This window comes from Poecilia reticulata, chromosome 3 (genome assembly GCF_904066995.2).
Source record: "Poecilia reticulata chromosome 3, P_reticulata-male-v2, whole genome shotgun sequence".
Taxonomy (NCBI): domain Eukaryota; kingdom Metazoa; phylum Chordata; class Actinopteri; order Cyprinodontiformes; family Poeciliidae; genus Poecilia; species Poecilia reticulata.
The window spans coordinates 18033910-18061185 of record NC_088832.1 but is presented as its reverse complement, the minus strand read 5'-3'; the positions used below and the strand labels follow the sequence as shown (position 1 = coordinate 18061185).

The window sequence follows — 27276 nt, the reverse complement described above, 5'->3', positions numbered from 1 at the left end:
GACGTCCTTCACAAGACCAAAAGTGACGAAATAGCACATCATCTGCACAGGAAGGTGAGGAGGGAGGTGTGGGGGGGGGGTTGAGCTGATGTTTGGAGCTAAATGCAGCAACAGTTTTACATCTAGTCTCCTCTCTCGTGCAGGACAGGCCTTTTCCTTTCCGGCAGCAGCAACAGGCAGCTCTGAGACAGAAGCTCCGTAAAGTGTATGTGAGATTTTACCGCTTTCTCCTGTTATGGTAACAGAAAGGAGACAGTACGTTAGTCTCAAGGCCCAGCTTATAAAAATGATGTCTGGTCTTGACAGCGTATTTATGAGTATCTCCATTACACAACCCACAAGAGTTACTGCCTAGCATAAGTGCAGTTTTAATGCCACAAGTTAACAAGATAACAGTGTGTAAAATGGATGTTTATAGAGTTGTGGTGGTGGTGGTTTCAGGCACCGAGATCCTGGGCTGCACAGGTCTGTGTGGGAGGAGAAAGGGGAGAAAGACAAGAAGAAGCAGAAATCTTGTGAGAAGGAGCACAAGCACAGCCAGACTGGGAGTCAGAGTCAGGAGGCCAAGACGGTAGTTCGGGTGAAATTGGAAGAAGAGGTCGCAACTTGCAGGGAGCAAGCTACGGTGTTACCAGAGTGCCATGAGACGCAGACAAAGCTCCTGCTAACGGAGGATGACTTAGGTGACATGAAAAAGCAGGTCTGTCACCTGCATACCTCTCTGAAATCTGGACAAGGCTGTGCTGAACTCACAAGTCAAGTTCCCCACGTTCATAAAGGAGATGACACAGAGGGTCAAGAAGAAGGCGCGGCTGTGGAAAAGGTGCTGAGGGACCAGGGGGATTCGACTGTAGTCCTCAAGCCTGAGGAGATCCCAGCCTCAGAGTCAAAGCAACCTGAGCCGCAGGCGGACAGAAGCGGTCTCCTGCTGACCCTCGGGAGGATCGAAGCGATGGTCAGCAGCGCTCTCGGGACGGCCGAGCTGGTGAGGCAGAGCGAGCGGAGGGTGAGCCAGGTGAGAGAAAAGATGGAGAGCATCACTCAGAAGATGGGAGAGACTTTAGACCGAGCAGCGGACACTGATGAGCCGATTGAGGTCAGGGAGAAACGTCCGTCACAGGTTCGTCATTCTGAGGAATTTGTTTATATTTCATGGGAGGGAAGCAAATTTCTTCCCATTTTAGCTAACCTAAAATCCATACATAGTTGTCGTAGCAACAAAAAAAAATCACTAAATAGTACGAACAATTTAAAATAAAATGAAGTTTTAGCACACAGCATCAAAAATCATCTAGAGAGAATGTAAAAATGTTCCTACTTAAAACAAAGTGTGATATGATGTGGATGGTTGAGCCATAGAGGAAACATATTTTCAGTCAGGAAAGCTAGCAGTTCCCCTTCAACTCTTTAAATGTCTAAATATTTGTTGGCATGACATAAAACCTCACAGATGTGTGGATTTTACGGCCTGTTTTCTCCAGAGCCAAATCAACTGCTTTGCAATAATATTTAAATGACTTGAGATCCCCAAATTTCTCAGATTTTGTCACATTACCACCACAAACCACAATATATTGTGGCTATTTTTGTAAAGTGTAAGAACAATGACACGTTTTTGCAAAAAGAAGAATCTAAACAACATGGTGTCCATTGTATTTAGACACTGTTCCTCTGGTACTCCACAAATAAAATCCTAGTCCAACCAGATTTCTCCAACTTAGAGGACATTTTGGTTGTTTCAGGTCCTCGTACAACCTACAAAACTACAGAATCTATGTGTTTATTCAGCTTTTTATGAGAGAATGAAATTAATCAAATCAAAGCTTTTGACCGTTTACAACAAAAAGCATAAACGTTTTTTAACTGTTAAAAAAAACTCATAAATCAAAAGGTTGTTACTGTAAACGACTTTTTTATTTACTACACTGCAAAGCACTGCAAAGGTTTGGTTGGGATGCTACGGTAAAAGCAAACTTTACAATTCAGCATCAACATTAACCTTGAACATGTTTTATTCAAACCATCTATTTATTCTTTGGCTTTTTAACAGGAAGATTCACTTTTGATGATCATCTTTCAATGAGGATGTTTCTTAACCTTTATTGCAGCTTTAGTAATACAGTATCACACCTAATCTCTGTTTTCCTGAAGTCCCCAGGTCTCACACTGCCAGCTAATCGTGAAACAGGAACAATAAACGTCATGGATGATGTTGGACCTGAACAGAAAGACATTACACAGATTCTTTCTTCATCTCCTGTTTTCCCAGAAGTCCCAGAGCTTCCACAGCTGCCCATGAATGGTATGGTGACTGCAACACAGAAATACGTTGATGGTGTTATCATGGTAATGGGGTACACAGTGAGACAGAGATGTATTAAAGCTACTTCCTTTTCTAGTGTTAATCCCAGGGGATTTCTGAAAATAGACTGTGCCGATATTTACATTTCACTCAACAGCTGGTACAGAGGAAGGGGAGGGTGTGCTATCTGGGGCCACTGGGAATACTGGGAGGGATCCAAATGAGTTTTCTATGTTAATTTGGAGAGACAGTAATATTTTTGGCAAAATGAGTCTTCACCAAAAGACATTTTGTACCAACAGTTGGTTAATTTGCACCAGCCTTTGTGATTTTTTTTTTTTGTGTGTGTGCAAGTTTAGAAGCAATTTAAATAATTTTCTGTAATTTACTCATATTCTACTGTGAGGAAATGTGGCTCTGTGGTTTCAATAATGCAGGAGTTTATTCAGGGTTATTATGGTTTCATCAGAGGTCAAAATATCTCATATTTCATAACTGAAAAGTTAATAGTAAACTTTCACTATTTTACTGTTTCCAACTTTAGTTATGCCAGTTCTCAAAACACTAGACAAAATCTTGTCCTTTATCATGTTTTAGACATCCAGATTGTATTTACAAAGTTTTTTGAGTAATTTTAGCCATGATTACACCATGTATTGTATAAATATAATTATGTTGACATCTCTTATTGCTTCTCCCATCAGTAATTAGGAAGCAATAGCTTTAGCTAAAAATAGTCATTTTCTTTGCATCTCTTCAAAATGTCAATCTCTATATTCCTTCTTGCCTAAAACAGTGATAGCTAACATGGCTACGTGCCATATTGGAGGTAAACTTGCACTTACTGTGACAGGCTGTATAGTTGCCTCAGTGTCTGTTCTTTATGATTATTTTACGACTGTATATCTAAAAGTAACATTGTGTTGTGCCAAGTTGGTGGTAGCTTTCTTTTGGTTAGCAAATGAAGTTGCATTAATTCAAACAGCAGCCAGGGGAGGAACAGTAAAGACTTTGTTGCTTCATTATGATGATAAGTTGAATTGTAGAGCTTTATGAATTCTCTCTTAACAGAGTTAAATAGGATATGTGTTGAAGAGATAAACGTGTTTTGATGTAAAACGTAAAAATCAGCCACAGAAAATAAAGCCTTGTGACGATTCTATCATAAGAAACTGTCTTTATACAGATTGAAGCAAGTGATGCACCAACACGTGCTGAAAGGCCACTCAGAGAGGAAGAAGTCATAGTTCCTAAGAAACCATAAAAAGCAGCATTATACTTTGCAAATGTTCTAGGGGGACAAAGACTTTAGTTTTTGTTGGCATGTCCTTTGGTCTGAAACTAAGACCATTTAGCCACAGTGACTATTTATGAGAAAAAAGTAAAATGTTTAGAAGCCTTATCACTTCTTGGGGTTTATTTTGTGTTCATTTGATTTAATTTAATCAAAGTATTTTAAAAAAAAGGGCCACACAAACCAGTTAGTAAACTATCCAATATTCAAATTTAGGGCTAACCAGCTTTTCACCAGATTTTTCTCGTTTAGGAGCTTAATAATCTAGAAATATCTCAAATCCAAATTGCTCTCATATATGTGCAAACCTGCCAGCGATTTGGTGCAGGTTCTACTTTCTGTGTTTTGGAAGTCAGATGGATCTGTTCAAAATTCAAATTCAAAATTAATTTATAAATGATGTTTTAACTCATATTAATTCAAAATTCTTCAATAAGTTATTGTAGATGCCTTTGTAGTAATAATTAAAAAAAACATTAAGAACTGTTGTTTTATTAACCTAAAGTATGCTAGTAGAACTTTACAAAGTAATACAACTGCTACAATAATTGTTAAAAATAAAATCAAATTTGATTCATAAAGTTATACATAAAGAATTCCCAATTCATTGGGAATTTCACCAATTCCCAATGAAAGAAATGCTTGAAGTGAGAAAACACCAGCTCTGAAGGTGCTGCTGCTCACTAGCTCTTGGTTCCTCAGTTGTTACCGCATTACGAGGCTCCTCCTGAGAGCCCCTGAAGCAGACAACGGGAGCTCTTAGCCTGCGGCTCAAGCACCTGATGTGCTTCAGATGGTTGCCAGGTTATTGTTGCCCTGAGCTATAGAGGTGGGCTGGGTGGCATACTTCCTGAAGCAAGAGGTACAATAGTTTTGAACGTCATGCTGTGAGGATCAGCCCCAATGGGAAGACAACTAAATTTATTTCTGCTATCTTTTTTGTTTTCCTCTTTCTGTCACAGTGTCACATCCTTTCTTTCTTCTCCACTCCTTTTTCTTTTACTGTCCCCTCTAACATTTGCATTGCACATGCCTTGCTGTTAAATGCAAATCAACTGTTTTCACAGTCTGTCTGTGCTTTGGCTCTAACAGGTGCTGCAGGACGAGGCAGCAGCTGGGAGGTAAGACCCACTCCTCTGAAAAATGTTGTGTTATTTCTTCATGTAGCGTTTGCATTCATACTTTTCTGTGTTACTGTGTTTTTAGAGTTGTTTTACACGAAAATATACATTTGCAGGAAGTGTACTGTACTCTATGCTTTTGTTATACAGCACATGCTTCCTCAAACTATCTTAGGTCCAGGTAGATGTAGCAATAACAATAATATTATGGTGTGTACAAAGACTTTCATCTACTTTAGGCCAACTTCAGATTCCTTGTTAACGCTTAAGGAACACTTTCTGTCCAAAGGGAAACAGTTTCACAAGTAAACATTTAAAATATTACAAATTACATAAAGTGTTAAGACTTTATTTAGATGAACAAATGCACAGAAACAATATGTTCAAAGCCTATTAAACTGGAAACTATCTTTTTCTCTAAAGGTCCAAGTTTAGATTTCACTGGTGCATTTTTATGTTTTGTTCATGACAAATGGCTTTATCTACGTGTCATAGATAAAGGCGGCTTCATAAATTTGCATGTTTTGCTTCTTTTTGGTTCATTTTGAACCATGTAGTATTCTGCTAAAATAATAAGGTTTGTGGCCTGTCTGCTCTTTACTCTGTGGGGTGGTGCATATATTGTTTTACAGAAACATCTAGTTTAATTCTCCATTTGTTTTTATTCAGTAAATATTTAAAAAGTTCAGACTCAGACTGGTGTTTCTGATATTTTAATTCCCACTGCATAGCTAAAGGCTGCAGTAATAATTTGGTAATGAGGTAATGTCTGTTCACTGACTGTAATTGTTATATATTTTTAAACAATGGCTAGATTTCCATCAGTTTTTTTTTGTTTTTTTTTTTTACATTTTAACACAGTTATTATGTTCATCAATGGTGTCTTGTTTTGGGTAAAATCCTCAGGGTGAAATGTCATCATTTACACAAAGACACTGTTTATACCATGTTGGAAATAGAAAATTAGAATAAGACAAAAGGACTGTAAACTTAGTCAAAAGCAGCAACTTAAGTTAGTAGGTTATGTAATAATGCACTGAAGTCAGGTGAGTAAGAACGAGAACGACTTCCTGGCTCAGACTGCTCCTTTATTGTAAGCAGCATCATTCAACCTGCAGTAGTTTAACTGATCATGTGACCTTAAGGCTGTCTTCCCCCAAACAGTGTGTTTGCTGTGTTCTTGTTTTCTCTGAGTGGTCAGCGAACTTAAATCATTAACACCGAAGCAGTAAGAAAGAGCAGCAATGATCAAGGTTTTGACAGAGCAGATTAGCAAATAGCTATGGAGCTTAAGAGCTCGGAAGTGGATTCCTCATAGTCAAAAGAGTAAACACAGATCAGCCAGGCGCAGTTCTTTCTGCCTGTCTCACACAGAAAAGCACACAAAAAGTTTCTTACACTTATATATACATTAAAAAAAAGAGAAGCGCTTTCAAAATAAAAATGTTTCATCTTGTCCTGGTCTTATTTAGGGATAATTGTAGGATCAGATGCCTGAGCTCACATAATCACACGTACGCATACACTTCACAGCAGCTTAAAGAGGCGCACTGAGTCCTTCTCCTTAAATGGTAAAAGCTCCCAGGAGTGAAAGAGAGGCTGTTGCTGCTGAAAAAAGCCAGGGAACAGAGGGGACGGGAGAAGGAAGAAGAAGCCCTGAGGACTGAGAGTTTTCTGGGGAAAACTGTGACAATGACAGCTTGGTTGTGGGAAGTGTCTGAGTTGGAGAAATCAGCTGGAGTCGCAGCAGTGTAGCGGTGGACTCAGGTAACGTGCACACTCCTTGTGGACAGGTTCAGATGTTCAGCTGTTTGCCGCTGTTGGGTTTCACTGGATTATTGGACACATGCAGCTTCAGCTGGGGTTTATTTTTGGTTTGTATTTTTAATCTCTTCAGCTGCTTGAACCATCTGCATGAAGGTTTGTGGACTGCTCTGTTTGACTGCAGTGACTTTATGTAAAACTGCTTGCATAGCTAATGTGTGGCTTGCCACTTTGGAAGTCTGTTCAGTCGACTCTCCTCCCTCTGCCTGACTTTACATCACAGAGCCCGTTGCAACTTTTATTTTCTGACGCTTCTGCCATGTTATCTCAGATTGTGCCTGGGTCCAAACCACTTCCTCTACTGGCTCTGCACTCTGTGCTTCACACAACCAAATTTTAAACAAATCTGGCATGAAGGAGTTGGCTTATGTAACAGATAAAGGGAGGAAGGTGCTGCTCCCTTTGCCTCTCTCTCTCTCTCATTCTTGAACAATTTTGGTAGAAAATCAAGTCTTCTGTCTGGTTTGTTTGAAGACAAAAGGCAAGAGTTGGTTACAAGAGAATGTTTGAGCTCAGGATTGCATGTTCTGTTCTTTTCTCCCACAGGAAATCATCTGAGTGATTCAATTACTCTGCAATATTTATCTCAGTGTCATGGTCTGTGGGAGCAGCACTCTGCACTGCAGCCTCCTGCAGAGCAGGTTGGCACCTTTGTTTAGGTTCAGTCCTTTTCAAGCTGTGCAACATTTCTTCAGCGTGTCTGTCGGTATTTGGTCGGGGCAGGACTCTTGAATCGAGAACTTTTCCAGAGTGTTTCATTAAGTGACCTCCACTGAACATCAAAAGAAACTAGATTTCTGTATATTTGTCAGAAGCAGAATTGATTCAGAATCAACACTGCCATTAAAACCTCAGCTGAAGATTAGAACAGCAAGATATAAACAAAAAAGGCTAACAAATACAAATAACACTAATTATTCTTTAGAAACTGCTATTTAAAAAAGAATTTGGTAATTCAAAGTTCCTTCTAAATTGATTAAAACTGGGTTTTCCAAAAGTATAGCTGTCTCTAAGAAGTAAAAACTACATGATGCATCCTGCATCCTTTCAGAAAAACTAGCTGAACATAACATGGTGTAAAATGTTTACTTCATCCAAATCTCAAAAGGTTGAGTAGTCCTCCTTTGTCTCTCAAAGTGTATTCAAAAATACACTTTGGGATGATGAATCATCTGGATGGGCTGATCGGGAAATCAGAAGCTTACTTATCTGATAGCTAATGTTTCTTTTTGTAAAGAGATTCCTTCAGGGTATCGCTCCAGAAATGTAAACAATCTATATTTCTAGCCAATACAAAAATCTCGTGAGTGATGGTTTTTCCATGTTCAGTCATTTTGAACTTATAATCATTACATTGAATAAACAGCCACGGTTAAAATGATATGATTAATGATTGATTATTCCAAAGCTTTCCAAATAGGCAAAAAAATAGATATAGATTAATTTAAGAAGAAATTTGGCATGTGTTTACAGGCATTCAGACAAAACCTTTCGACCATAATTACTAAGATCAGATGCTTCTCATATCTGTGGAAATAATATATTGTTCTGTCAAGATTTGGTTCTATTAGCACAATTTGAAGAGACCTGGAGAATAGCAGTTCTTGTAACCCAAAGGTCAAATCCAATGATGGCAAGTAGTGGTACTTAAACTATGTTTCTAATAGGAAGATATGTGTGGAACATGTCATAAATACAAAAATAGTTCATTAGTTTTACAAGACAGAGATTTAGTTAATCTCTGGTAATATAGTTTAATTTAGTTCAGAAGACAGAATCTAATTAATGTCAATATAAAGCAATCATAAAGTCAGACTTAGAAAAAGAAACAATGAGTATTCTAATCCAATTATAATGCAATAATTTGAATGACCGTCTTTTAAGGAAACCCAGCCATCGGGCTTTGACATTTTGTTTAGAATATAACAGAAGAATTTTGAAAACATCTCTAATCTTTCATGAACGTAAACAACCTACCAGAATACACACTGAATGCTTCTGCAAAGTGAGAATGAAAAGGAATTCGTATTCCTGCATGAGAGCGTATTAACGTAGTCAGGAAATATCCCAGCAGCTCACTGGGAAACAGTTAAACAATCCATTTCCTCCCCAGTGACTCACAGCCTTGCTGCCGCTTTATGTTCCCAGGAACTTGTCATGTTCGTGATGATATTGAGCAGCATTGTATAATCTAGACTTCGCTGTATCTGAAGATTTATTACACTTCTCATGTCTCACCTGTGAAACAGTAATTCATCACTGACACCTGGTTATGGAGCTCTTGCAGTTTGTGGTGAATTTAAACGACCCTGAATCCCATTAGCATCAGACCTCATTAACCCCTGACGCTGGTTTGTGCACGTACTCAAGGCACCGCTTTCCTTCAAAGGGTTAAAATGGTTTTGCGTTTGGATTTGCATAAATTTGCTGCTAAAAATAGAACAGTGGGAGTTTAAACAGGGTTAACACAATGGCTGCACACATTTTTTTCACATGAAGTTTTGCCTCCAGTTCAGTGAACCATGCAAAAAGAACAAGAGCATCTGAAAGCCAGGAAAGATTGATTCGTTTCACTGAATTCTTTAATGTCACAAACTCCACAGTTGTTATGAACATGTTTGATGCCTCCAGAACTGACATATAAGCAGATTGATGCTTTCTTCCTGTAATTAGACATCGCATGTTTGTTCTTATTTCACTTCCCACTGTAAATCTTTTGTTAGTTTGTTGTCTTTTAACGTTTGACCCCTTTGTTACAACTCCAACATTTACAGTTCTGATAGCCGGTGTCGATCAGTGTGACTAACTCTCTCGGTAATCTTCCACATGGCTTGCACTCGTGTTTTTATATAATCTTTCTACAAATCCTTCTGTTTGTTTTACTCCGTCCCGGAGGAGCTCATTGCATCAGTCAGCCTGTGAGAGTTGAGTGCAGCTCAGTGTTATAACAACCAAGCGCATCCCTCCGAGTGTTTGTAATCAGCACCGTGACTGCCCGGAGAAAACTGCAGTGTGGGAAGAAAAACAGATGAAAATAATGTGTTTATTTGTTAGAGGTTTCATTTAATCACTTATGCTGCAGTAGTTTCTACCTTTGCTGAGCTTCAGATGTAAATGATCTAAGTGGTTTCAGCTGAACTCATGCTTTCTTCTTTAGAATCGTGAAGTGGCATTTGTGCTTTTATCTGTGTTGGTTTGTCTTGTATATTTAAGTTGATTTCTCAGAGGTTGTAGTGATGGAGTGACATGTACCCCCTGCACAGGAATAATGTGACACACATTCACAGAATTTGCAGGCATTCTCCTGCATGTGGACATTACAGCGCAATTTTAAAGTTACTTGCCTAAATTTCCTCTGAAGTGAATCAAACTTAAGTTTGTTAAAGTGTGTCACCTATAGAACTGCATGCTGTCTTTCTGTATTGTTATTCAGTCAAGAAAAACAAATAATCTGCCCTATCCAAAATAAAAACTTTTTGATATGGCACCATGGCATGCCTCATGTGATGGTGACGGTGTGAATAGCACATGAGGTAACTCCACTCAGATTTTTCTTGCTTTTCCGCTTTGTTTCTTCAACGGCGCTTTGTTTCTTCCCCTCCTCTGTGGTCTTTAGTAATCGCCATCTGATTGGTAAGATTATTGTGCCTCTTGTGATGTCATCAGCCTAAATACACACAATCTACAGTTGGAAGAGTTTCCTTCAGAGTGCCATTAAATAATTGTTCATCCTTGTACTGAAAATCCAGACTTCATTACCCAGCTGCTTTTATTAATAGTGCACACTTGTTTAAAGAACTGTTGAGCCCCAGCTCTACACATGCTGTAGGAGTATATTAGTACATCTTCATTAAATAAATGAGAAATAGGTTTCATGGTGTTAATGAATGGCTGATCAAATGTTTCAGGATACTTTCTTTTTTTGCAGAGGCCAAGCTTAGGGTATATTCCAGAGTTGGATTCTGTCTTCTTTTTTTTCAAGCCTTTGGAGTGTGGAGCTACTCTGGGATTTGTTTGGGGTGTGATGGTGTGGTGGACTCTCTTAGCAGTGGTTCCTTTTATCTCTAATGCGTCTATCCTCTAACAAGTGCAGAAAAGAAGAGCTCTGCACTTGTGTTTCAGCTCAGACTAAAACAACCTACTTTTGTATCTTTATGTGTTTTGTGATCTTGCAGCTCCAGCAAGAGAAGAAACGCTCCCTGCCTGAGTTTTCTTTAAAGAAAGGCAACGGCAACTTGAGGGCGTCCTCCAGTCCTTTGTCCTTCCCGCTCTCCCGCTCTCGCCCCTCTCTGCCCCCCGTCATGCCCACCCTGCCGGAAGAAGAAGAGGACTCTCCCGAAGAACTGGACAGTTCATCCAGCTCTCCTCGAACAGTGAGTGCAAACTCTGCCCCCGTCTGAAGCACACACTCACAAATAACTCAAAGGCAGTGTGAGGAAATTCCAGCAATGCTTCTGCATTTATCTGACTTTAAAATTAGCGACTTTTCCTCCAACATGCTGCTTTTAATTTGCCAGGAAGAGCACATTAATCATTCTTCTGTTTAATATGCTCCCCACTGTTCAAACAGAGGCTTGGCTGTGTGTGTGTGGGGGGAAGGGGGGACTGAAGTTACCAAACCCACAATTTGAATTATTGCTATTTGGTTTGGTGCATGTTGTGTTTTGGCTCTCTGCACTTCTCTGACCTAAAATGTTTACAAGTGAGTCTCATCATTCTGCTGATTCTTAAATGATTCATTAGTCTTCTAAGGTCTTTTAGCTTGGCTTTCATAATAAATCAGAGACCACTGAGATTCTTACAGTTCTGTCTGGAGAACAATGCATCTCAGCAAAACAACGACTAGAGGTCGCTAGAGTAATATTTGTGACCTTTGTCCTGAAGATAAACAGCACAATTTTAGTCATTTTTAGCTACTTAGATAAGATGAAGTCAGATTACTATATTCCAATTAAATTATTTAAACTATCAATACATGTTTATTTGGGATGACATTTAAAATCTGTCATAATACGGAGGTAAAATGTATTCTTTCTACATCTTAAACAGCATTTAATATCTCATAATCTTAATCTCACTCCGGCTTCCTCCCACAGTCCAAAAACATGACTGTTAGGTTAATTGGTCTGTCTAAATTGCCCCTAGGTGTGAGTGTGTGTGTGCATGGTTGTGTGTCCTGTGTGTCTCTGTGTTGCCCTGCGACAGACTGGCGACCTGTCCAGGGTGACCCCGCCTCTCGCCCGGAACGTTAGCTGGAGATAGGCACCAGCAACCCTCCCGACCCCACTAAGGGACAAGGGTGCAAGAAAATGGATGGATGGATAATCTTAATCTCAGAAAGTCCACTGACATCAAAGTGTTGAACTGAGCACGGTCTCTCTCTGAAATGGCTTATAAACACCAAAGCTGGATGGGACATCTCAGAATCTAATGGCACATATGCCAACATAATAAAACTACCCATCTTTATTGGATGAGTGCTGCTTTGAATCTGCAGTCTGTCTACAGTGTTACATCAAGGTTTCCTTGTGTTATTAGTGTCCTGGTACCATTAGCTTTTAGTGAAGTTTATTAGCATCGCTGTTGGTAATCACACAGGAATTTGCGGCCGTAAAACTAACGACTTTGAAACTTTGGAGTTCAGTGTTGTCATTCAAACAAGGCAGTTTGGATGATTATACTGTATGTGCACTGAAAAACCAAAAATGAAAAATAAAAACAATTTCCAGGGTTATCCAATCTAGAGTTAAGATTTAGCTCGATCCGAATCTGACCCGAAATGGGCCTTGTCTGTGGGATCATCAAAATGTTTTTACAAACGTGAGGTGGGCCCTTCGGTTCTTTTTGGTCAGCTGTTGGCTTTTCCTTTCGTTTTGAGATATTTTAGTCTACGGAGTGTTTTTGTCAGACAGGTTCTGTTTAAAGGTCAGTTTCCCATTTCATGACAGTGAATAAACTGAGCTGTCAGATGTTGTTTTTACGAAAATGTGTGTCAGTATACAGTAATTTAACTCTGCATGCAAATCTTTTGCACTGATCTGTTTGGACTAATATTATCAATGACAGCTTGTTTGCAGCACAACATGCAGTAAAGTATGTCTCAATTGAATTCTTTGTCATTAGGCATAGGGCAGAATGAAGATCTGACAGCATGATAGATATGAGCAGAAGTACTTCAGTTGTATTACACATCCTAAGTGTGAAACAGTATAGCGGGATATAATTGTTGCATATGTGATTATAATATTGTCCTTTGTATTTTGAGAATGCCACCAATGGGAGTCACAAGCTTGTCATTCTTTGTCGCGAAACTTTTCACTAACAGAACTTTTCTGACTGTTTTTATTGTTTTATTTGTTGTTGATGTCAGGAAAAGTGCAGCCTATACTGACAGCTTTCAACAACAGCTGGAAAAGAAAGATGAATGTCTTTTTTCTCTTATTAGAAGGAGTTTAATTTGCTGACCTGCGTGAGTCCAGAAACCAGCCCGTACATGTTTGCCATTATTTACTGCCGATCAGACTGACCCTCTCTGTCCTTACTAAATACTGCAACACAAAGCAGGAACTGCTTAAACTGGGAGAAGAACTGGGGTGCCGTACACCTTCCAGCTCACTTTCCAGTAATGAGTCCAGTGTTTTATTACTGTGTTCCTGCTATGACTGGGCTCTTCTTTCATTGTGTTGGACTGCAGTCTACACCAGGTGAAAGCCAAGCCGTTATAATGTCCGCCCCCACCATCGTCTACCCACAGAAGGCCGTCATTGTCCAACAAGAAGGACGATCCCTCGAACACGCCAGGTAAATCGCCCACCCACCACATACAACCCTGAAATAGATTCCCCGCTTTCACTTCACGGTTACTGACTTACTGCTGTCCTCTGTCAGGCCACACAGTCCCAGAGCTCGCCAGGCCAGAAACTCCACTGGAGGACCCATCACCACGGTTGGTGGGTAAACCCCACAAAGGCTCACGTGCTGCAGCTGGAGTCTAAAAATAAACGCTATGAGAACTATTTAGTTTGTGGTTTGGATTCACCAGTTTTATCCTGGAAATATTTTCCATTAACTGACTGTTTTAGCATTTGTTGCACAATCAGCAGAAACTGCTTCCAAATCCGTGTTTCGCCTTCAGCAGATGTGCTCCAGGTTTGTGGTGTTGTCTCCAGCTTTACAGATAAATCTCCTGACGTGTCCGCCCGAATGCCTGAAAAGCTTTTGATGCTTTGATTCCTTTTAGTCCTTGATGAGTTAACGGAGAATCATAGCAACAGGTGATCATAAATATCATTCTTTTGTCTGGTGATTTGTTTTCTGGCATTTACAGTCGACTTATTCCTGGAAGCTTTACACTTCTCAGAGAAGAGGCGTAAATTGATACAGCTTACTCCAAACCATCTCAAATATGCACAGATATTTTAAAACCCTGAATTAAAAATGATGTAGTTATGGAGACAGCATAAAAGAGTATAACTCTTCTACATTATCTACGTCGTGCCATCACTAGTTTATTCTTTCTCTCAGACAGCACCGGTAATGTGATTGACCTGGTGAAAGATCAACTTCCAGAGCTTCAGCTCTCTGAAGAGGACCGGCAGAAAAACCTGGAGCTTCTCGAACAGGCCAAGATGGTTAGCGACCGCTTCCTGACCCGCCGGGGACGCCGATCCATCAGCAGCCTCACTGACTCACCCACAGGTGGCCCACATACCACGTCTCATGCATTCAATGACATTAAAACTGTGTTTTTCATCATGCTGAGGTTGATAGAGGAGAGGATGCAGCTTGTCATATTCTGTTAAATAAAACAAATAATAAACTATTGTATCCTGTATTGCATGCATCGCTGTTTTAACGACAGATTTTTTTTCTTCCTCAGCCCTCTCTCCGTCTCCAACGCCGTCTTCCTCCCCACGTTCATCAAGAAGCAGCTCTTTCATTGGCCCACCTCAGACTGGTCTGTACCGCACTTTGTGTGGGCTCATCTAAATATCTGCCAGAAAATATTTATAATATTTCACCTCTTCTTTTGTGGTTGGTCTTGCTCATTGCAAACTCTTATCCAAGTTTAGAACTCATAACAAAGCAATGTCAATGTTTTAATTTGGAAAGCATGATGCTCGAGTGCCATTTGGCAGAGTTTAAATTTGATTGACCTGACCAATCTAAATCAGTAATTTAGCAAACTGCATATTTAAGGTTTTTGGCAACATTTGGAACACCCAAAATAAGACGTGTTTGTTTGTTGACAGAAAATTGAGCCTGTTTTCTTAGTTGCTTTCTTCCCTTCCAGCTGCAGGTACCACAGAGGCCACACATGGCTGCCCACAGTCTGTGAGTCAAGTAAAGAAACTGCTCTCACAAAAATGACCCAGATATTTCTTTTAGTATGCCCAATTCCAGAATTGTCTGGTATACGACGTTTTCCTGTATCAGAAGTATGACTACCATTCAGTCATATTTATTAACACTAGAAAAATTGACTGATTTTCTGTCCCAGCATTTAGAGGTGCCTACAGGGAGAGAGCAGCCGGATTTAAACAACAAGGATCAGGAGGTGAGAGTTACAGATCCACTGACTCATTTCTTATGTAAATATTAGTGGGGAAATAAAAATTTCACCTTCAAACTTGCTGCAAGTGAACCTTAGTTAAACCCATTGAAGGGTTATTAAACTTAGCTAATGTTATCAGATATACTGAGTTGTATTTTTAATTATTTTATATTTACATACAATTAAACTGTAATATTAGTACCCTTTTTTTTGAAAACCCTCCATTTCTCCAGATATTTTTAAATGTGTCTCTTTATGCCACTATCTATGTAAAACATTCCTAAATTATAAAAGCATTTACTTAATTAAATTTTTCATTTGGAATATATTGGACATTGGCTCAACAGTTAGCGGGTATTAAAAACAATTTCCATCTTCATCAATGCTGAAGATGGTAAAAATAAAGCACTTTTGAATTTGAATTGAATTGATTACACTTATCTAAACACAACAGAGGTGATAAATGTTTTATTAATCTTGCTAATCCTAGGATGAGCCTTCGGTGGATTATAGGCCGGTTGAGAAAAGGAAAGTGTCGTCCGGGACGCTAACACCTCGCTTTGCCGTTCAGAAGGAAAACCGCGACCTCACCAGGCCTCGGAGTCCGCAGGCCGTCAGTAAAGCAGATGAGGTTTCAGGTCGAAACCCAAACCTGACCCCAGCTACGGGGGTGGCCAAGCCCGTACCCAGACCCCCTACCCAGCAGGCCCCCTGCACAGCGGAGATCAAAACAATCGGTGCCTTCCCTCCGCTGATGAGGGCGGTCTCCTGGGATTCCGTCGGCAGCATTAACTCGAGAACTGGAGCCTCCGGTTTCCCACCAACAGTCGACGAGGTTTTCTTGGATAAACCCAGAGATGGTGTGTTCAAGTCCTCATTGTACAAAGACCTACAGGCCCAACCAGGCAGCATACAGAAACTGTCCAAATTTAGAGAGGTAAAACATCCACTCTGCAGACTGAACTACACGATCATTATGTAGTTTTTCTACATTTAGCCGCGTCTTGTTTGGATGTTTTAAGAAGTAACGTGTTTGGGCCTGTTCCCAGGAGCACAAGCTGATGCGCAACCAGAGTATAGTTGGCTCCAAGTTACCGGAGCTGAGTGAAGCGGCCGAGCAGGAAAAAGGTACCAGCACTTCCATACACGCAGTCTTTGTGTAGAACAGAAAATGCTTTCTCTCAGCCGCACATTCTGTGCCATCAGTGAGGGTGTAAACTTCCTGAATCAGAGAAAAGTGTTCCTGCACAAAAATGATGATGACCCATTTCTCTTTTCTGTACCCACCCATTTACTGGCAAACATGAGAAGCGACATTTTTATTTCTTATCAGCAGATGGCATGATTGCTAAATTATGTGAGGCGAAGACCGCTTTTTATGGCACTAGGAAATTATTCTGTGTATTTATGTACTTTAGAGGGGGATTGAGCCATAAACTTTGTACTATAAAAAAGTGTAAGCACTAAGCTGCTGTATATCTTTTTAAGAGAACATCATTGGAAAACTCTTTTAATGTGTGTAGGATCTCCATCTTCTGCAAAGACCACAAGCAACGAGGAGATGAAGGAGAAATCTGACGCCATGCCAAACATTTCAGATGTGATGCTAAGAAAACTAAAACTTCACCGGGGTCTGCCAGGCTGGTGTGTATCTTTTTGACTTTTTCTCCTTTTCAGGCTGTTGCTGAAAAAGTATATTTCTTCATTTGCTAAAAAGGTTTTCCTCATTTCTTTTCAGTGCCCCTCCGCTCTCCGAGAAAGAAGTTGAGGTTGGTTTTAATGCTCTTCTCCTTGTAGACTTTGTTTTATACATTTAGTCATAACCTTAAAAAGATAGAAATGAATCTCGTTTTCGTTAAGTCGCTAAAGTTACTGAAATATAAGGACTCAATACAAACAGGATGAAATAACCTGCTGTTAGCAGCACTTTTGAAGCTTCTCAGTGATAACATTTAATAACCTGCTTGTTATTAAATATCAATAAGACTCAAGTTTATCTTTTTTATTTATATTTGCAAACGAAATAGTTGCATGCCAAATATTTGATCAAATCTGCATTTCTTTCACAAGAAAATGAGCTAATTTGTTTAAAACAATGCTGCATATATTTGAGCTTTCGGGTTTATTATTGGTGGTTGCATTAATTAATGTTCTTGTTTAACTGAAGCCAATGATGCAGATGGTCACGTGGTTGCAGCTGTTGGAGCATTTGACATTTTGTGAAAGAAATAAAATAATAGCAGTTTTCTATGTAGCCTTCTGCTTCCAGATAAAATTGGAATATGGAGTTATTTTTTTAACAGGATCGTTCCATGCTAGGTTTTATGTTAATGTTAAAAAGTTAATGTTAGTTATTTTTACTGTTTTGTGCATGCCATGCAGTTAATACCATGGTGAATATCTAATTGATTATTAAAGACTAGTATAGTCTTGATGTAATCATTCACATTTGTAATAAGTAAGTAAACGGATCTCATAAGTGCAGCAGGTGTAAGGCCGATCATAAAGTCTGCAGAAAGGAGAAAGCAATAAAGTGTTTATGATTCTTTTTTTTATATTGGAGTTAATAAGTGATCGAAGAACATAAAGTTGTGCTTCTTTCTTGTTTTTTATTGTAAAAAGAAACAAGACAGAAGCATAAGCATGTGTTGAACATGTCTAGTATAAAAAAATAAAGTTGTCATATTTTTAGCTTTCTTTGAAAACCTGACAATACTCTCTCGTTATGGTATAACTCTGTCTGAAGTAGAACATTGTGTAGTTGTTATGAGTCAATATAATATCTGCATTAATTGGCCGTCTGACAGTTCTCAGTTTGCAGAAATTAAAATTCCCTCTGACCAGAGCATCAAACCAACAGCTCAGGTCAGTTCCAGGGAATTTTTTTTTTTTGCCTGCATAAAATCATCTCAAAATGCAAATGAGAAAAACTTACCTGGAACTCATAAATGACAATAATATTCCAGGTGAAACAAATGCAAAACCGAATCTGGAAGACATACTCAGTGTCTAATGGAGAAACAGGGCCGAGTTTTTGATTAACAGTGTTTGATTTAGCCTAAGCTGCCGTGACGTGGTTAATATGTTGGCTGCCTTTAGAAAGTCATCTGCCACATTTTATGTGGGAGAAACGTTATTTACATAAAACTCTCATTGTAACGACTACTGACCAGCTTTGTTCTTGACATAAATAGAGTTTGTTTTAAATATTCATATCTAAAGTGTACACTGGTTTAAATGTTTACATGGTAATGTTGATCAGTTATGAAACTTTTTGTGACTGGAGTTGGAGATGGTGGATATCTGCTCTGAATAACTGTTTCTCAACACACTGGTGAGAAACTTAAATGGCTGTTTGCTGCAGGTAAAATACTGAGAGCCAAATAACTTGTGAGAACAGAAAAATTAAACCCTTTAAGAAGCTGTAACTATTTTAGTGCAAAACTACAAAAAATATTTTTTTATTTTTTTTATTTCAGAAGAAAACATAAAATAATTACTTTCAAAACTCTCGCCATTAAAAGTCCTAAAGGAACAAGTCAGAAAAGTGAAATGCCCTCAATGATTTGTTAGCTTGAAACAGCGTTGTTGTGTTCCAGCGGTGGAAACAGATGGACTCTCTGAACCTTTTCCGTGGGTTTGTAGGTAATAACCTGGACTGCTGCCAACCTTCTTAATTACGCAGTTGACACAAAATTTATCCGGCCTGGAGCTGGCGCTGTCCTGTCAACAGGAAAGTGTTTTTCTGTTCCTGATCAGGCCGAAGAGACTTGCAGCGATTTCCTGTGGAGAAAATGCTAACATTTGTGACGCTGTTGTGCTCCAGCTGTAGCTCCTCTCGCTGCTCCCCCGGGGACGCGTCTGGATCAGGACAGTCAGAGGTCGTATATTTCCTCCCAACAGTGGCCCCTGTGTAGGAACATTGAGCTGAGTGGCTTTGATCAAGAAAGCAAAACACCAGGAGGTCAAATGTCAGACTCACAGCTTGTTCCCCACGTTCAGGGTCGCTGGATTCTGCCTCACGTTCTGCATACCACTAATGCTTCTCATTTAGCTGTGTATTTGCTTTAGTTCTGAAAACTTTTAAGCAATTCCATTTTCTGCAGTTTAACAAAGTGTTTAATGTGTGAGATAAAGTATAAATACCTCCCTGCAGAACGCCTTTGTCCAGCTGTCGCTCGCATTTCGTAATGACAACTATACTTTGGAGACTCGACTGAAACAAGCAGAGAGGGAGAGGAACCTGACAGAGGAAGACACTGAGAAAGAGCTGGAGGAGTTCAAAGGAGCGCTGAAGGTCGGCCCTGAAAAACAGGAGCTTTGTTTCGATGTTTCCCTTCCTAGATAGACTGCAAGTTAGAGGCGTGCTAGAAAATGGGGACTGATGTAATTTGTGACACAATGTTGTGTTTTTCCTTGCAGATGACTGCACCACAGTGGCAGAACATGGAGCAACGGGAAGCTTACCAACGCCTGATAGAGACACTGGCGGTGCTGTACCGACTGACCACACGACTCTCCAGCAGAGCAGAGATAGTTGGAGCAGTTCGACAGGTGCAGTCACACAAACACATGTGGAAAAGTCTCGAGTCGTTGATCGTGTCTTTATGATTTGCTTCCAAGCAGCCAGACTTTCTTGTAATCTGATGTTTCTCTTGAAAGGCCCTTAAAAGTTTCTTTAAAAAAAGTAAAAAGAAATAAAGCTATACCTAATGTTGAATTTAGTATGTTGGAAGAAAAAAAAAGTCTGGCAAGTAACTTTACAGCTTAATGTCAACACATAGTTCACAGCTTGTTTGACTCTTTGTTGAGAGTGAATGCTCAGCTCCTGTCCCTGCGGCCTGATGGACGGGGGTTTTATTGCCAAACAGGAGAAACGTATGAACAAAGCCACTGAGGTTATGATGCAATACGTGGAAAATCTGAAGAGGACATATGAGAAGGACCACGCAGAGCTGATGGAGTTTAAGAAGCTGGCCAACCAGAACTCAAACCGCTGTTATGGAGCGTCCGTAGACACTGGAGGTACGAAGATGAACATGCAATAAAGCAATAAAACCATGCAACTTTTGCTTTCCTGCTTCACTGTTTAAGCATTTTATAACCAGAAAACATTTCATGTTTAGCACAAAACAACCTCCACACAGCTTATGCTGTTGATGCTGAGCTCTGCTTTGATTAATAATTCCTTCAAACGTCTTTTTTTCCAATCAAGACGATGGGGTTGCACGGCCATCAAGATCAATGTCCCTCACCCTTGGAAAGGTAACCAGTGATGTTTTTCAGTTTTAAGTCTTCATATCGAAACCCAGCAGAAAGGTCCCATCTTGCTTTTTCTTGTTGCGTCCCTTGCAGGCTTTACCCCGGCGGAGGGTGAGCGTGGCAGTGGTACCTAAGTTTAACCTCCTCAACATCCCGGGTCAGAGCCCAGGCGCGTCGGGCCCAAACGTGGGACTCGCAGCGGGTGCTGCTCTTCCTGTCCTGGTAGGTTTTTCCTGTCCTGTTGGGAAATGATGGGAAATGAGGTATGAAGCATCTCTTACAGTGACAACCCACACACAGCCGGACTCGCTTTTGAATGAAAGGTCATGAGCTGGTCAGAAAACGATTTAGCCCCTTTTACAACTGAGATTAAATCATTTAGTTGGAAAAACAGCTTTGTGTTGTGGTTTCAGAGCCTGTATTTTCGCTTAAAAAGACCTGACTCCTAGTTTTGTTTTAAAAAAAACATAAATTGTATCACTTTCCTCTCTAGTGTGAAGCAAATGATGTGAAAAGCAGCTCTCCCACCGAAGCAGTTCAACCAACACCAGAGTGGTATGTTTGCTTAAACACACAACATGCATATTTGATCTTTCGGGGCCATTCCTGCAGCGTTGGACGCAATGTTCCTGGAGAAATCCTGAACTTCGAATCATTTCTTATCCAAGCTTTTTCTGCTGCGCTAGGGATTTTGGGTTGTTTGTGTGACCTGCAGGATGTGCTTTACAGTGCAGAGAAAAGCCCGAGTGAGCTAAAACTAATATGAGAGGCTTAAGAAAATAATAATGTAGATTTAATCTAAACATTTGGGAAAGACGCTGACAAAGTCCAGGCACATGACTCCAGTCATATTGTGGTCATAAAGTAAGCTTCAGTCCAGCTCTTGTATGCATGAGCCAGATGTCCTTTGTGAGAATAACAAACCTGCCAGCTCCGCTTGCTCTGTTTGTGTTCAGCGCTGTTAATGCACTAATCCAGATCTGTGGCGCATGCATTAATAAGACATGCCACCGTTGTTTTGATGGAGCCTAACTCTAAAGTGTTTTATAACGTCTGCTGTGATGGTGGTGCCGGTCCAAGGCTGACTGTTCTTTCCTATCCGAAACAATGCAGTGGAAAGAGTGGGATGGAGCCGGAAAGTGAGCCGGCCAAACCCCCGGTAAACTTGGAGGAGCTCAGAGCCGAGATCAGAGCCGAGATCAAGGCAAAGATCGAGGAGGAAGCGTACAATAAAGGGTGAGGCCTTCTCCTCTGTTATGTCGAGACATTTTTATTGACTATAAATCATTGGTTGTGTATTCGCTGAGAAAATGAGAATTTTCTGGCTCCAAAAAAAAAAAGTGGATTATTGAAACATCTGTAACTCAAACAGCGGTACTTTTTATGTGCTTACTGTTTTTGCTGTCCAAACTTGTAAACGTCTGTTAATGTCTGTGCTACAGAAAATAGCTTCCTAAAAGCTTCTTTAAATCAGGAGTTACCGGTACTGACAGAAGGAGAAGGGAGCCCTGTAGAGACATAAAAACATCCTTTGGGCCAACAGAATTGCCCATTTTGTATACCAATTAGTTATTCTAAACTACTTCTTAGTCGCATTAAGTTTTATTGAGCTCCAACGTGCGATTTAGTGAAAAAAAAATTCAATATGAGATAACCAAAAAACATTTTGCTGGAGGAAAATCCCAGAAAAATATATCATCTTTGGAGAAACACTTGGAATGAATCTCATGAGGTCTTCTAAAATGCCAGATTTTTGTCATGTACAAATCACAGATTCATTAAACTAAATAGAGCACGATGTTGCTTTTTGAAGTATGTAACTACTTTGCTAACTTTGTTGAAGCAGTTTTGAATTCAGTTTCAGTATTTGATATTCCTGAGTTTACCCCTGCCATCACTTAGTGAATCTGATTCAAATTAAATATAGTTCAGCTGTCAAAGCCACATTTCCCCGACATTAACTTTATTTCTGTGATCTAGAGTCAATGCACAGCTTCAATTATTACAACTGAAAACCAGCGATCAGGCCCGAAACCTGGGAGTAGTGATGGACTCTGATCTGAATCTTCAGAGCCACATTAAGACAGTTACAAAGTCGGCCTTCTTTCACCTGAAGAACATCTCCAGGGTTAGAGGATTGATGTCTCCGATTAGAGGACTGATGTCTCAGCGTGATCTAGAGAAACTCATCCATGCGTTTATCTTTAGCCGCATTGATTACTGCAACAGCGTCTTCACAGGTCTGACTAATAAATCAATCCCCGCAGTGCAGCTGATCCAGAACGCGTTCTCACTAAAACCAGGAAGATAGAGCACATAACACCAGTTTTAAAGTCCCTACACTGGCTCCCTGCAGCTCAGAGAATAGACTTTAAAATACTGTTGTTAGATTATGAATCACTAAACGGTTTAGCACCACAATACATTAAAGATCTGTTGTTGCTGTACCAACTGTCTAGACCGCTCAGGTCTTCTGGTTCTGGTCTGCTCTGCATCCCCAGAACCAGAACCAAATGAGGAGAAGCAGCATTCAGCTTCTGTGCTCCACAAATTTGGAACAAACTTCCAGAAAACTGTAAAACAGCTGAAACACTGGGTGCCTTTAAATCTCAACTTAACACCCACCTCTTTAAGAGTTGCTTATGGCTAAATTAGGGTTAGAGTGTGGGTTTTGATGTCTTTAATGTTTTAATGTTTTTTATCTTTATATTTTTTTTATTTATTAGCTTTTTTTATTTATATCTTTCTGTTTCTTACTGTTTATTCAATGTTACATGACTGTGTTTCTGTTTTTAATTATGTAAAGCACTTTGAAATGCCTTGCTGCTGAAATGTGCTATACAAATAAAATTTGATTGATTGATCGATTCTGTTAAAGTCTTCAGAGAGGTTACAAAAAATCAGTAAGATCTCATTTCACAAAGGTGTCAATGAGATTGGTACAAAAAAAATCTCTGTAGAACAAGGAATATAATTTAAGAAAATACAGGACTACAGTGACAGCTTTTCTAAAAATGTTAGATGTTTCTCCAAAACTGATGTCTGTGTGACCATGTGCAGTTTATGAATGAGAGGAAACAGCCTCACTATTTCAGTAAAGTTGGGTGCAGACTAAGTGTAGCTGAAATATTGTCCCTGTCACCTGAAGCTACCAAGAGGGACTGAAACACACCAAAGCTCTGCTGGAAGAGAAACATGTGGAGGAAATGGAAGCAGAGAAACTGCTGGAGCTGAAACACAAAGACGAAGAAAGCGGAAAGAGGTATAAGAGCAGCAGGTAAATTAAATCTGCGTGTCTTTTTTCTTAAGAAATAGATATTTAGCAGAAATAATATAGGTATTTTAAACAGTAACGTCAAAATTATTGCCAATGAATGTCTGGAGTTTAAAATACTTTGAAATCACATTATCTATTTCTACATCTATTGCATTTAAAAAAAAATAATAATAAATATATATATATATATATATATATATATATATATATATATATATATATATATATATATACTGTTAATATCATTGCATGACATTCAAAGAACATTATTCATTAATTTTCTCAGAACGGAAACATTTGTGTTTTCTCCACAGGAGGATGGAGGAGGTGCTAGTTCTCCTCAGTCGGTTTTGTCCCTCGATTTCTGTTAGCCGGCGCCTTCTTTGGGTCGTCCTTGTGCTGTTTGTGGTGATGTGCGTGCTAGTCAGTATTTTAACTTTCTTCAGTGACTACTACAACCGCCGTGAGGATACATAAGAAACGCTTTTCGAGACACAACAGAGATGGCTGGACCGAGCAGAGCCAAAGAAGTCTGTAACAGAGGAGCTGGAAGATATGTTTTCACCATTCTAGCAGATCGTTACAGACGGACACACTTGAATGGAAAGACTGATCGAAGGACCTGGTTCAGGAACTGGTTTGGAGGCTTTATAGAGGATGTGTTTTTTTCTACGCTAATTTGTAGTTTTGTTTAGAATGGAAAGTTTGCTGTCTGTTTATTGATGGTAAGTTTAGGGACCAAATATACAGTGTGATTAAACTTATTTAATTCATAGGTGAATATGTAATAATACATTCTAGCTTTGGTACTTTGAAATATGGCACCTTCCTTAAAATGCCACAGTAAAAAAAATGTGTATTAGAAATTTCTATACAACACATTTTTTATTTATATTAAAACTTTTTTTTTTTTTTTTGCATTTGTTGGTTAAGTTTTGTGAAGGGCATTTAAGGTTTAGAAATAAGCACATAGAAACAAGGCTTTTAGTGCAATATTTGGAGACTGTCTGATTTGAGATTTGGGTCACTGACAGATTTCCTGTTTATGAGAGCACTTTTTAGATTACCATTCCGAGTGCCTGGATTGAGAACCGTTTTGCTAATTTACCTTTTAAATAAAAGGTGTCCAAGAATGAATCTGTGCTTTAATAACTTTCATTAATCCATCCATGCATCTGGAGTCTCTATCAGTCAATGGGTGATAGACGGAGTAACAATATTCAAACAAAATTATACTAAGTCAAATGGTGTCACACTTTTTTATGTCATGATAACTGCTTGATGTGCTAGTACTATAAAGTTAATTGTTGTTGTACATAACCTAAAGAAAGATTCAACAGCACATATTTTGTAAAAAGTCATACTACAAATAATTTTATACTTAAGTGTAATTATAATTTTATTCAACATCAAATCTGATCAAAGTTTTCTACAAGAAGACCCAACATAAGGAGTAAATTGCCTGCATATGCAAAGTACTTTATCAAGTTATTCAACTTTTCATGCACACTGATGGTAGAGCGCTACAGAAGCAAGGCTGCCATTCAATCAGCCCAAGGACACAGCAACCGAGCAGGTGTTTGGACCAGCAACCTACCAGTTGCAGGATAATCAAACCCTTCTTCCTGAACTACCATCACACACATGCAGAAAATCTATAAAAATTTATATGTCCATCAGTTTACTCTATGTACACAGATTGATGATGCCATGCAGGGGAGGAATGAGGTAATCAGTTGACTTCTAACTGATCCATCATAGAGCTTAGATAGCTACACCAAAATGAAATTCAAAGAGGACCTCACACACATATTGTTGCACTGTGGTACAAAACCAAATCACATGGAGAAAATCAATATACGTATTTAAAGGGAAAACATGCAAGCTCCAGACTGAAAGACCCCTGCCAACATCTAAGCCAGAACTTATGCCACCATGTAATTCAATAATAATTTGCATAGTGAACATTACAAAAGTTAAAAGTTAAATCATTTTGCTACAAGTTAGGTTTTTCAGATTTAAATGTATTAGTTGAAACTGTATTTTTTTCTTATCAGGAGAAAAACTGGTTTCTTTAGATGTATAAGAAAGAGCTGAAGCTATGCTATATGACAGTGAAATTTAGTGCAAATATTTTATGACATTGTTACACTCCTGCAAACTTGTAGTTTTTTTATTTGTTGCACTATTTATGTCACAAATGACAAATTTAAAGGTAGTTAAGTTAAAGATTTGCAACTATTGTGCCCTAAGTGAGCAAGAAGAAAAATGGAAGAAGAAAAAAATCAAATGAGTGGATGGATGGCACTTCCCTGTTTCAGCAAAAAGCAGCAACTCTACAATGATATGAAGGATGAATAGCTTTAAAGTGGCTGGAAATAGCCCACCCACAGGGGCTCATTACTTATATTACTTACTAACCCAAAGGTAGCACAGAACATGCAAGTAAAAAAAACTTTTCCACGTAATCTATACCTGACTAAAGCATCATCTGCAGTAATTTGGTCATTAACCACAAGGTGGAACAGTTCGAAGCACTGTCGCCTTGCAGCAATAAGGTTCTGGGTTCAAATCCCAGCCTGGACTCTTTCTGAAGTGTTCTCCCTGTGCATGTGTGAGTTCTCCCTGGGTACTCCGCCTTCATCCCACAATCCAAAAACAAGACTGTTAGGTTAATTGGTTCCTCTGAATTATGCTTAGTTGCGAGTGTGTGTGTGGTGCAGTTCCAGTGTGTACCCTGCCTCTCACCCAGTGACCATTGGAGATATGCAGCAGATATGCGACCCTGTAAGGACAAACACGCATGGACAATATGGATGGATGATCTGGTCATTTCAAAGCTTCTTGCAGCTATTTCTTCAACACTGTTTCAATCTCACAAAAAGAGGTCTTTGCATTAATGTGAGTTTCTGACTGAAATCCCCAGACTTTGGTGTGCTAAGAAAAATACCATTGATAATTTTACTACCACACAATTCGATCGATCCATCTAATTACACACACGCTTATCCCTTGTGGGGTTGCCAAGGGCGCTGGTGCCCGTCTCCAGCAGTCAACGGGCGAGAGGCGGGGTACACCCTGGATAGGTCGCCAGTCCCATCTCAGGGTTACCACACAATTGTTTTTATTTCAAACATTTATCAGGAAAAGGATCCATTTTCTTGTTTCCAGTTCTCCAAAATGTAAGAAAGTCTACTTCTCATTTTAGTGGTTCAATGTTCGTAAGAAACCATTTGGTGTGGTAGTTCAAATTTATAAGGTCAGAAAAACCCAAAGTCTCTTCGGGCTTCTGTTGCTTCAGGCCGTCATTTATCATCCTCACTCACCTTCCTGACATTTCACCACAAAAAACCATCCAAGTCTCCATCAGCATGCTTTGCGTCATTTCCTGGTGCACAGACCTTGTGCAGAGATGTTTCGGATGTCGTCGTGTGCCAAAGGCTCAGAGGATACCAGAGATAACAGGAGCATTTGTGATTGAGTAATGCCTCAAGGGAGGAAATCCTGAGCAAAGACTACAAGTTCAGATGTTGGAAATAATGAAAATTTCAAACACACGGTTGGTAATTTCACAAGCCTGCTTTGAATCTTTTTTGAATATTAACCTTAGTAATTTTCTTTTTTACCTTCAATATAGGAAAA

At 39.4% G+C, this 27276-nt stretch overlaps 1 protein-coding gene across 3 annotated transcripts; it reads left to right on the top strand.

The window, feature by feature from the left end:
• Positions 1-145: 145 nt before the first annotated feature.
• On the top strand, positions 146-24771 carry mrvi1 (murine retrovirus integration site 1 homolog). Of its 3 annotated transcripts, none has more exons than XM_081605174.1 (24): positions 146-205; positions 442-1120; positions 2152-2302; positions 4689-4717; positions 10717-10914; positions 13236-13342; positions 13430-13491; positions 14066-14239; positions 14421-14498; positions 14835-14875; positions 15042-15098; positions 15586-16032; positions 16145-16223; positions 16619-16739; positions 16834-16864; positions 19252-19392; positions 19518-19649; positions 19967-20120; positions 20311-20360; positions 20451-20579; positions 20851-20912; positions 21471-21593; positions 23506-23619; positions 23949-24771. In XM_081605174.1, exons 2-24 carry the CDS (start codon positions 689-691, stop codon positions 24109-24111), a joined length of 3075 nt encoding a protein of 1024 aa, XP_081461300.1. In that variant the 5' UTR covers positions 146-205; positions 442-688; the 3' UTR covers positions 24112-24771. The 3 variants fall into 3 exon arrangements, with proteins under 3 accessions (XP_081461300.1, XP_008403501.3, XP_081461301.1); XM_008405279.3 differs by having other exon boundaries at positions 149-205; positions 23506-23634; XM_081605175.1 differs by lacking the exons at positions 146-205; positions 442-1120; positions 2152-2302; positions 4689-4717 and adding an exon at positions 6502-6637 and having other exon boundaries at positions 23506-23634.
• Positions 24772-27276: the final 2505 nt, after the last annotated feature.

What these genes read in the sequence shown, in the direction of transcription:
- mrvi1 (XM_008405279.3), top strand. Translation starts at nt 689, where the DNA reads ATGAAAAAGCAGGTCTGTCACCTGCATACCTCTCTGAAATCTGGACAA. An exon ending in AGCGGCCGAGCAGGAAAAAG is followed by an intron (nt 16,224 to 16,618) that starts GTACCAGCACTT and finishes TAATGTGTGTAG; the next exon opens with GATCTCCATCTTCTGCAAAG. An exon ending in TGTCCCTCACCCTTGGAAAG is followed by an intron (nt 20,361 to 20,450) that starts GTAACCAGTGAT and finishes CGTCCCTTGCAG; the next exon opens with GCTTTACCCCGGCGGAGGGT.